General features: G+C 40.8%; 1 protein-coding gene across 1 annotated transcript in view; it reads right to left on the bottom strand.

Annotated features, from left to right (window-relative positions):
- The window catches only part of SALL3 (spalt like transcription factor 3), a 22,539-nt gene extending 11,189 nt beyond the window's left edge, over nucleotides 1–11,350 (bottom strand). The window contains exon 1 of the mRNA XM_065752487.1: nucleotides 11,272–11,350. Within this exon, the coding sequence (XP_065608559.1) occupies nucleotides 11,272–11,350 (79 nt within the window). The remainder of the gene's footprint in view (nucleotides 1–11,271) is intronic.
- Between the last annotated feature and the right edge of the window lie 251 nt (nucleotides 11,351–11,601).

The following is an 11,601-nucleotide window of genomic DNA, read 5'->3' as shown; positions in this document are numbered from 1 at the left end:
AGAGTCTTTTAGAACTAAGACAACTCAAACAAAGCTTTATTTACATTGCAGATTTACATTTTTACAGTCAGAGGGCCTGATCTTCCGGCCGTGTTCAGAAACTACTAAGCTCAGGGGTTGGTATTAGCGACCATTCACAGAGCAACTATGTCTCTCCTAAGGCTTTCACCGAGCAGCTTTCCTAGTGCTAATTTTCAAAAATTAGTGGACCAGGTTAAGCACTGCCTATTATTAATATTATTATCATCATCATCAATATAGCAACTACTACTTTTAAAGCACAGTGCAAAGTATAATTGAGACAAAAAGAAGCTGAAAACAGGATGGCTCCTTCTGAAGGTTTTCATCAAATACATCACTAATCTTCTGTTTTTACAGAGAGGTTAAACTATGCACAAAGTGTTTAAGAAATTAGCGCTGAATTCTAGAAACGTAGCCTTTCAAATATGATCTAAAGCAAACAGATCAAACACCAATAAGCTAATTATTTCAGACACTGTACAATAACCCTCCAGAACAAACATGAGTACTCACAATCTTATTTCAGAACAGGTATTATTTTCTGTATTTTTGAGACAAGTTTTTGATATCTACATATCAAAACTAATATGCATTAATGCATAAACTTCTAAAAGAAATCTCAACTACCGTTGCTCACTGCCAGAGGTATCGATACAAAACTCATCAGCATCTCAAGATAATAACCAGTCCAGTGAGCTAATGCACTAGCTCTAGGAAGCAGCATTTCACATTTGAAATATATTTTTCCAAGCACAAACGGAAAAAATCAGAACGATATTTCTCAGCTGATCGGTGTTCTCTTCTGTTCTCAATGAAATCAATTACAAGTTTTGCACTATTTCAAAACAGTAAGACCTGACTTTTGCCTATATGAACTATGGAGCCAGAGCTCTATTTTCTCAATATTACTTTGTATTCCTTCTTTTCACTATTCTCAAGCCCCAAAAATGCTGAGAATACTCCTCGAATGACAAATCCCAGTGTATCAATCTCATCACCAGTCTTGAAATATTCAAGGACTGCTTTTGAAAAATATTTTAGAAAATTGGGTTGCCCATACTGTGAAAATTGACTTAAACGTAGATACAGAAAAAAAACTCACAAGCACTTTCCATTTGGGATAAATTTTTGTGGCTTTTCTTAAGAAATGGAACAAGTTAATCTCCCTTGAAGCTTCCACTTTCTGTACTGGTAAGTAAGCAGATGATACAGCTGACAAGAAAACAAACGCTGCTTTGCCATGGATGATAACCCATTCCCTGATCAGTACACTGAGACCACTGAGTCTTGATGGAAAGACAGACTATGGGCTAAGTCCAATAACCTATACTCATACAGGAAACTTTTTCTCACCTCAGACCTTTTCTCATCTTAGAAGCACTACTAAAATTAATGAGATTGAAAGAGTACAACACCGGTTTCAGTACTGGGGCATATACTGCACTGTTACTTTTGAAGCTTAAGTACTCACCAACTTCAGCGGGGAATAAGGTTTAAATGTGTATGACTCCACTGGAAAGGATATTTTGTTTTGTTGTTTTTTTTCTTACTCAAGCACTTTATGACTAACAAAAAGTAATACAAGATGTTACCATCACTCCAGATTAATAAAAAAACAGATCTGTTAAAATATTAAGCAAAAAAAACCCCACGAAAACAAAAAGTTTTTTTTACTTTCAGCTTATACTTGCTGTGAGAAAATGTAGCTTTTTGTTGCATTTCTACATATTTTATCACTTGCTTTCATTTTCAGATATCTTACAAAATGATTAGCTTAAGTAGAAAATATTTTTTTTCATTCTTTCCTTCTTCCTTCCTTTCTTTCCTTCTTTCTCTTTTTTTTTTTTTCTCTCTGAAGAGATACAATTGTTTATATTATTACAGTGAGGATGTGACGCAGTAAAAATTGTCAAGGTCTTTGGGGAAATTAATCAAGCAGTTGCTTAATCTTATAGACGGGCTGAATTTTGCAGTTCTTACTTACACAAAAGGTGTTGAATGGGAGTTTTGTCAAGTAGTCAGGATCTCAGCCACTAATAACCTCCAGGTTATTTTCTTTTTCTCATTAGCAGTCTAACAGCTAACAGACTAATCTGAAGCTGCTATGGGATGCAAGATGAATTACAGTACATAAAAAGCTTACCCTATGAAAACCAGTGAAAAATTGCAGCCAGCATGTCTCAAAAGCTAGCCGGGGAAGGCTCCTAGGTAGGCACCAACCCATCAGAGCTGCAGCGGCTCCAGCGAAGCACTGCCACTTCGCAAAAAAGGGGCCTGGCCCTAAAATTAGCCTACAAAAATTCAATCTCAGGCATTTTGAGAAAGTCACTTTGGGACTGTGATACCTGAAGCTGCTCAGATGCTCTGCTGACTAAGTGGAGGAGGTGCAAGGGACTGGTGCTGTGGGGATTCTCTCTGCCATGGGGCGCAGTGCACCCAGCTGCAACTCTGCAGGAGGAAGCTGCAGGCCTTCCTTCTCTCTGCAGGGCAGGAGGTGAGCTGTGGGCTTTCTTCAGCCCACAGAAATTGTGTTCAGACTTCAGAAAAAATTGCTGCAGCTGTTCATCACACACACATGATTAGTGCGCCTGGTTTCACTAGTTCCGTATTTTTGCTCAGGCATATATCCTTCTGTTCTGCATATCATGGGCAAGGAAAATACAATGAATACTTTTCTGAAAAGGATTGATATTGAAGGTTACACTCTAGACAGCTTAATTCCAAAAGTGTACACTGTTTACTAAATGCTGCCTTTCCTAGGAACTGCTTGCAGGTGGAAAAAGCCCTATCCAACTCTGCAGCACTTCACTTTTTAAATATCTTCATTTTGTTTTTAATTAAATCACTTTCAGTTTTGTAAATGAAAATAACTTCCTGGAAGCAACTTCTGAATTATATGAAATAAAGAGTATTTGAAGAAGATGCTCTTCGACAATTCAGTATTTTGCTATATTTTTCACACAAGTCTCAAATTACGATTGGAGACACTTGGATAAAATCAGGTAAGAACATCCACATTTTCTCTGCTTTCATCTACTTCAAATTGCTTATACTCTCCTGAAGCATTAAAATCAGAGAAGTGTCTGGGAATGGAATCCAACAAATGTGTGAATAAAATATTTTCCGAAACGTCCTTTTTAGATTATATGCTATAATACAAATAAAATTATGGGAATATACTGCACTATTTATTATTATTTCCAACTCAACTTCAGTCTCACAGAGTTGTTATCAAGAATGTATTAATATTTTCTAAATATGGGAATTTCTTTCAAGAGGAAAAATGACACTAATCATCAACTAAGGAGCTTCACAAAAAAAATAAAAAGTTCCTTATGATTGTTAAGATCAGCTAAAGATAAAATGTCTGCTAACTATGATAAGACTAACATAAGATAACATAACTAACATAAGATCTCACCTGCAATTCTAGTAATTATTTCGAAGTGCAGATCACAGTCGTTTTTTTTTAGTATTTAAACAAGCAAATTATGAAAAACACTGAGCATAGCTCACAGACACAGGATAATCATTTACTATTCTTGCTGTGATAAGAAACAAACATTTTATATACAATTTAAATGAATTATGAAAATATATCCAAAAAACATGATTTTGTTTTCAAAATTACCTTAATTTGGAAACAGTAGCCTTATAACAACGTATTGATTGTTGAGAATGGCATTAATTTTTCCTTAACTTCATCATTTCTTATAACTGACAGAGCTTTTAAAGAAAGTTTTCTTAAATTGTTAGAACACGTTTATTTTCTTGCAAATTAATTCTTTTTAACTCTTTATGATAGCTTTGAATCCCATAAAGAAAGATGAATTATCACATACTGAGCCCAAGCTGTGAAACAGGAGGAGACAAATAGAGACCCCTACTGTGTTTAACAATGTAGAAGAAATTCCAGACTCAATAGAAAAATTTTCTGTCCTTTTTCTCAGACCACAAAAGCTGTTAGTATAGATTTGAACAGTAGAGGGCACTCTTGCCATGCAGAAACTGTTACTGACCTGGCACAATTTGTTTATCTATTCAGTAGCCTAAATCTCAGAATTTGTTAAGTAACAGCCACCTGTGGCACAGGCACTAACTGTAATCTGTTTAAAATATTTGCAGTTCGTAATCTGTGCAGTGAAGCACTTGTTATCTTAAACACTGGTGCACTGCTACATGCATGCAGATGTGGAACAGATGCAAGCTTCACAAATTGTTTTGGATATGTGCGCAAGATATGATATTAAATAAGATGTGTGTTATGTTTTTCACAATTATACAAAAAGCTATTCAGTTGGGTTTCATGGCATATTTATGGCATTACTTGCAAAGTGTGTAGAATTTGTAGTATCATTTATAGGAAGTAAGTTTATTTGGAACACAAGTTTAATGTGGAATCCTAAAAACACTGTGGTCGATACTTCTAACATAGCTGAAACGAAAAGAAAAAGATATTTACAAAGAAACAAATGGCAAAAAAAAAGGACACTAGATTCTGAATAGCCTTCCTATTTTGAAGTGTTTTACTAATCGCATGTTGAACTGTGCCACTAGCACCCTACACAATGATGCTGGCTACTCTCTGAACAACTATGGAACAGCACTAATGAATTTGTGTCTGGAGGATCACAGTAAGAGAAGCCAATGAGGACCCAGTCCTCTATCTCCTAAGCATCTCGGAACTGAATATACAAGGAGGAGATGATGGCACTACTCCTTTGAGTAAAATTATTCACGTATGGGAGTGCCTGAAAGAGCAAACCCTAAGTGATACAATGCTAACCATGCAGCTCAGTCATTTTGCCCATTTACCATTCTGTATACTGCAGTATTACACTGGACAGCAAACCACATAGGGATCAAAACAAAACTGTTAGCTTTCATCACTTCCATCTTTGGGGACACTGCCACATCAACAATGTGATAGAATAAAATTATCAAACAGCTGTAGTAGAAGGGATCTCCTGAAAAACTGACCGCTAAGTCAATTTTGATTAACTGAAACTAAAATACTGTGGCACCTGCAGGGTTAATTAAGCAGCTCAGGACACTGAGCTTGACAAAAGGAAACATTTTTCCTCCTCTAAGAACTGAAAACACTTGTGCTGAATAAGATGGACATTTGATAAGCTGTACAGCATGTAGCAAACTCGCAGGGATCTCTAGTTAATACTCAAATTCAGTCTTAACACTTAACAGAACAGTGGTAAGCCGTGCTGCCAAGGTCAACTGCACAGATGTACTAATTGTATTATGAGCTTGACATCTAGTGGCCACCCCTGGCAGGGCAAAGCAGGCAAAGGTTAAATCAGCAAGCCTTGTCAAAGCACTTCTAACTACCCACCCTCGGGGAGGCTCCTCGGGAAACGAGCAGGCTCTCCACCACCCCACCTCGCCCGGCTCTGGGCACCCGCAGCACCACCCCGCACCCTCACCGCCCACCCCGGCCCCCACCCAGTCCCCGCCCAGCACCCACCCAGCCGGGCCGCGGCTCCTGCGGGGGATGGACAGCCTTCCCCAGGGTTCCGGCACCCTTCGCTCTCTGGCAGGAGTTGGGATTTTTTTTCTGCTTCTTTTTCAGCCAATGATTGGGTCCAAATTATGGGGAAGTGGGGAGTGGAGGGTGGGGGGTGAAAGAGGGGGAAAAAAAAGTATTAGACTTCAGCAAAAAGAGTTATCTAAAGAGCAGTAAGAGTTATCCAAAAATAATCTTTTTAAAGATTTGGCTTACTTTGTAATAGATGCTGCCCAAGTGTGCTCACTGCGTGTACCCTAACTACAGCAAGGTAATATTAAAAAACAAACAAACAACAAAAAAAACAACAATGCACTCTTCAATCTCCTACCTGTTCATGTTCACAAAAACACATTGTACACATGATGCTTTCTGTCATCTTTTTAAACAACCGCTTTTCTGGCTTGCCCAGCTTTTAAGAGATCTCCCCCAGTAAAAAGAAATGTACTTTATGCCCAATGCATGACAACTGAACCAGCTCCTAGAAGTATATTTTGTCCCAAATTCACATCTTTTTATTCCATTTTTCTTTTTATTTTTCTTTCTTTCTCTTTCTTTTTTTTTTCTCCACTGGAAAACCTTCATTAAGTTTAGTAGTAAATTTTAAAAAGATAAAGGAAACAGAATTTTGTCCCTTTGCATTGAAATGTACAATTTGATAAAAATTTCCTGCTGTAACTGGATTTACTCTTGCTTCTCTGGAAAAAAAAAAACTTACAAATTACCCTCATTTTACAAATATAATTATTTTTACATACTTTATTTTCTGAAAAGTCTCAGTACTCAGCTATTTTAATTTCCTGCCAGACCTGGATTATTATCAGCAGAAGTGACTGACTTGTGTCCTGAGTGATGGATTGGCAACAGATAGGCTTGTCCAGGCTGGGATGGGCAATCAACAAATCAAATGAAGGAAAAAGGTAAAGAAAATCTTCCTTGGAACCAAAGTATTTTTAAAAAAAATGGCAGTAATTCTCTTTATTAATTTGTTTATTTTCACTCTGAAAATTGAATGGTAGCTTTTCCTCTTCCTTAGGCAAGGACAAGTAATTATCAGCAGCTAAATGTATGCATATTAATAGCTTAATTACACAGATTCTAAACCAATACCTTTCAAAATTTCCTTCTCCCACTCCAAAATAGGGAGCCCTAGTGTCTACCTTGAGAGATGTTAAGAATTCCTCAAGATCAGTAGCGCCAGATAAAAATCTGACCGTTTGGTCTACATTCAGCATTTATATACACACCAGCAAATTGGATGATTGCTGTAGCTTCCTTACTATTCCAAGTATTTTTCTACTGATAACACCAATCACAACAGTTGGAATATTTAAAAAAATACATAGATACAAATGTTACGTGTTTTTAACGCTATCTCTATTGTAACACCAGACCTATTCATACAAAGAAGTTTCCATTATCTTTTCTTATCAAAGAGGCCGTTTACAGCAATACTGATTTGGCCTTTTATTTTTTAAATCCAACAAACAGAATCCTTCTCACAAGTTGTCTCATAACAGACATTTGCAAGAATCACCCAAGTTTCACATTTCATGAGAGCTTCTTGTGACTTCTCAAGTTTTAAAGGCAGCAGTGTCTAAATGATATGGAATGACCTCTATTCTTGCATGTAGGAACGTCCTTTCAAAATATATTTGCAGATACAGTAAACACACTCACACGAAGCTGGCTGCTCCGTATAGGACAACACCGTTTCCACAGTGGAGCATGCGTGTCTGTGCACATATTCCAATGGAACACTGAGTGCAGTTACGAGCTACTCAGAACTGCACCATCCAATTCCACTTAACCAGTGTGATAAAGAGCCATTGGTTTACACAACATTGTTTGTATTGAGGAGTGGGGGAGAAAAGAAAAAAAACCAAACAACAGGCAGACTCGGTGTTTAAAAAATGACTGCAAAAAGCACATCAGAAAACAGCCATTGCACAGTTCACTGTATGGTATCCCATTCACCTATCTTGGCCAGTAACATCACATGAAGAAGTCATTTGTCATCACTGTTACTCACTTGTGCACTGTAAGAAGCACTCCTCAGGCTGTAAAAACTCCTTATATCTATTTTAAAATACAAATGCTGTACCTACTTTTGCATTGTATCTGTAATTCTGAATCAGTTTTAATCTGTTGAATTAGGAACGCGTGTTAGAAATCCAATTCCAGCTGTTACAGTTTACTGAGAGAGCTTTACATTTACTGAGAAACCAAGATTATTGTATTCTGTGGGCAGCCACTTGAATCCTTCCGCGGCTATTTATAAATTATTTGCATCCTATCTTCTAATTGAGTAACCTGGAAGTGTATTTTTAATAGATACCATTCATTTGCTCTTCCACAGCCTAAGTGACTAAAGTAATATTTCATCACAAGCTGTTTGTAAGCACTTCCTCTCAGAATAATTTTAAAAATGTATTTTAGAACCTCCCTTTCAACAATAAAATTTTGAGTGTAAATTTGTAGTTGATGGCATTTCCAACTATTGTCAGGTTTCAAATAGTTTCTCACTATTATGACACTGCCCTGTTTGAATGCAGTTCTCTTACACTGCAGTCCAGGCTCACTATAAAATTCTTTATTACGGTCCTTAAACTCCTGCGGTAATGTTACCAGGAAAGTTGTGGTGGGTGCAGACAACTTGAGGTATGGCCTAAAGTCAGTCTGCCATTCTGCTCCACAGCCAGCCCCAGGTTTCTGTCGGCTATTATGAATGTCCCTTCACTCTAAGGATTGTGTTTACGGAACGTTCATTTTTAAATGCTTCGCTTAAAGTCTATTTTGAGGCAGTATTAAACATGATTTTATTAGATAAATAATAAGCTCAATTTGCTTAATCTTGTGTTAACAACAACTTCCTCCCTTCCTCCCCTCCCCCCAACTGAAGATAACAGCCCAATTAATGAAAAGGCTGTATGTATCAAATAATGCTGCTCAGGCAGTTTGCTTTTAAACAAACCGACATATTCTTGCGCTGTGGAAACTATTTTTGTCTTCTTGCAAAATACGCACAGGAACTGTAGCAATACCTTGATTACAGCTGTGAACTGAAATGAAAATACTGACTTGACAAGAAGTGTTTTAATTTGTGAGATTGGGAACACTCATTACATCTGGCCTATAAAACTGCTTTCGCTATAGCAATCGTTAGGCTTCGTAATGCAGCACGTAAATGATTTACACTACATTAATGTGCACTAGATAGCCCTCTGCTTATGTACGCTGAGTCCACCTCGCCCACAGATCTCAAATGAAAGTGAAAAACCAACAGCACTACTTCGGCTTGTTAATCGTTAACTATGAAGGGTTTCACTCTATTAATTAAAATATGTTTTAATAAAAGGAAACATAGCACAATTTGATAACAGCCTTCTAAGGCTGGAAAGTATTTACATTGTTGCATTTTAGGGCTGCTGTGAAAGCCGATTTTGTGCTATTCAGGGACCACAATAATAACGCTTTAAAATTCCTCACTGGGATGCAATGTAGTCCTTTTGATGGAAAGACTGTCTTTCTCATTCGGCAGAAATAAATCCATTCATTTGATCATGTAGTCATTGAGGGCAATACAAAACAAACCAAGTGTGAGAAATTCTATGTGATGAAGTAAACAAAACAAAACCCCCCAAAAAAGAGGGAAAAAAAAAAAAACATTTCCATGACAAAAAGATTCTTTGTCCTTAATCTACCCACCATATGCAAGCGTTTCTTTTTAGCATATCTCTTGTTCTAATCTCGGGTGACACGGACATAGATAAGATTCACAAAACAAAACAAAAACCTAGTTTAACAATTTTTTCCCCAATTTATTAACTCACCAGGAGTGTCCTAATGAAGTAGAGGGGTTTTATTTTTCTGTATTGGAGTGGGTTCCGAGCTTTTAAAAGTCTGCAATACTAGTGAAATTCTTAAACCTAGAATCCACTCCAAGAGAGGCTGAGCTGTGGTTTTTTGTTTTTTTTTTTGTTAGCTTTTTTTTTTCCCGTAATAAAATCATAATTCTCACCTGCTTGCCTGTACTAATTTATTTTGCATTACCACTGCTTCCTAAAAACCCCTCCTATTTGCACTGCCGTGCTGCTCCGCTGTGACAGAAGGAAGCATTTCTCTCTGTTATTGTCAATACCCAGTGGGTTTTCCCGGAGCAGTGGCAGCAGCCCCTTCCTTAACTGCTCTGATGGAGTGGGACACATCCCGGTTCCCAGTCACCCCGACGAAAGCTTAAAGCTTTGCCGATCTGACAGATGTTTTAACCTGATGAAGAGGATTCACACTGCCTTAAGCTTCCAGGCGGTAAAGTTTAGATACAATAGTCAAAATCCTCCTCGGGCTCCAACTTCGTTGCCTTTCCCCACCTAATAGGAGCAACTTAAAAGTCATTTTACCTTTGGATTAGAAAAACGACCCTTTCTCTTTTCATTTTGAAGGAAGAGAAAGGGAATAAAGTGAGGGGCCTACACGGAAGGCAGAAAACGCGGGGGCTCCCATTTAGTTTTGCAAGAAGCTGAGAAGGCAGCGAGCTTCCATGCACGGAAGAAAAACTTTTAAGTGGAAGCCCTCAACTTAGCCCGGGGTAAGCGAGGAAGGGCTGTGGCATGCCTTTGCACGCTGCAGTGCCTAGGGCTATATAAATTGGAAAAAAAATAAATGAAAAGTAAGAAAAAAACCAAAAAACCTGCCGTTCTCTTCCACAGACAGTCCAGGGAAGTGGAAATTAGGAGCAATTACAGCCCGAATCCGTCCGGCTTTAGACACTTGTTCAGAGTAGTGCGGGCTGCCCAGATGCATAAAGAAGTGTGGTGTGTCTGCGTGTGGGGAGGGAGCGAGGAATGGCGGATGGGCGAGCGAACAGCCCTTCCCCGGCGCCTGCAGCCGGCGCGACAGGGGCCGGTGGCGGCGGTGGCACTCCGTGTCACCTCCCACCGCTCAGAGCCGGGAGGCGGCGGGGGGAGGCAGCGCACAGGGGGGCGAGGAACCGTTCCAGCTCCTCGGAAATATCCGAGTTCAGCCCGCCGCTCGCAGGGCTACCTTCGCCCGAAGCCCGGAAGGGGCTCCCCCAAACCACGCCGCCCCAAAACCAGCGCCCGGTTGCTGGGCTCCCCAGGAGCCCTCGGCAGCGACCGCGGCGGGGCTGCCCCGGGGGGGTGCGCCCTGAGAGCCTGCATCCCCCGGCCGGCGGGACCCCCGCTGCCCGCAGCCCCGGCTACCACCAACTTTGATGCCGGAGGGCTAGGCTAGCGTGGCTCCGGCCCCAACCTCCAGGGGAGATTTTGTGTGTGGGGGGATGGGGGTTGGGGGGGATGGGGGGGCGGGGAGGGATGGAAAACCGGTGCAAAAAAATACGGAGAGGGAGAGAAGCACAGAGGAGAGGGGAGGAGGCGGTGCTGCTCCGGGTGTCCGCTCGTGCGGCTGCCCGAGCTCGGTCAGAGGGAAGGAGGCAGGGCCTGGCCCGGCAGAGAGCCCCGCCGTGAGAGCAGCGCTCGGGTGGCCGGTGGGGAGCCGCGGGGAGGGCCGCCTGGTCAGGGGGTGGGCTACCGAAACTTGGCTGAACTGCGAACTTCTCAGTTCCGCCGCCTCTTTCCCCGGCTGCTCGAATCCCAGTTCTCCCGCTGCGGAGTAATTGCGCTCTCGTGCTCACCAGCACCGTAAACGCACCTATCTCCATCCGAAACGCGCTCACAAAAGAGACAGAGAAAAGAGGCGCCGGGAGCCCTTACCGTGCTCGGAAACTACCTCCGCTTGCAGCTCTTCGTCCGATTTGAGATGCTGGGGTTTCGCTTGCTTTCGACGAGACATGCTGCTAACTGAGCCGTCTTGACTCTGCTTTTTGCAGAGGCATCAGCGATGCGGAGGTGGAAAGGGGGGAGGAATTGGGAGCGAGGGGAGGGGGCTGGAAATAACTGTTCGCAAATAAAAAGTCGAGTTGCAAAACAAACCAAACAAACAACAACAGAAAAGGCGACCAACCCCAAGGAGAGGAGGGAGAAGAGGGGAGGGAAAAAAAAAAAAAAAAAAGCAGGGCTAAGCAACCAAAGCGGCGTGAGCGG

The sequence above is a fragment of the Cyrtonyx montezumae genome, unplaced genomic scaffold, assembly GCF_038088225.1.
Source record: "Cyrtonyx montezumae isolate F1298 unplaced genomic scaffold, pur_monq_1.0 scaffold_8, whole genome shotgun sequence".
NCBI classification, from domain to species: Eukaryota; Metazoa; Chordata; class Aves; order Galliformes; family Odontophoridae; genus Cyrtonyx; species Cyrtonyx montezumae.
This window is presented reverse-complemented; position numbering and strand designations above follow the sequence as displayed.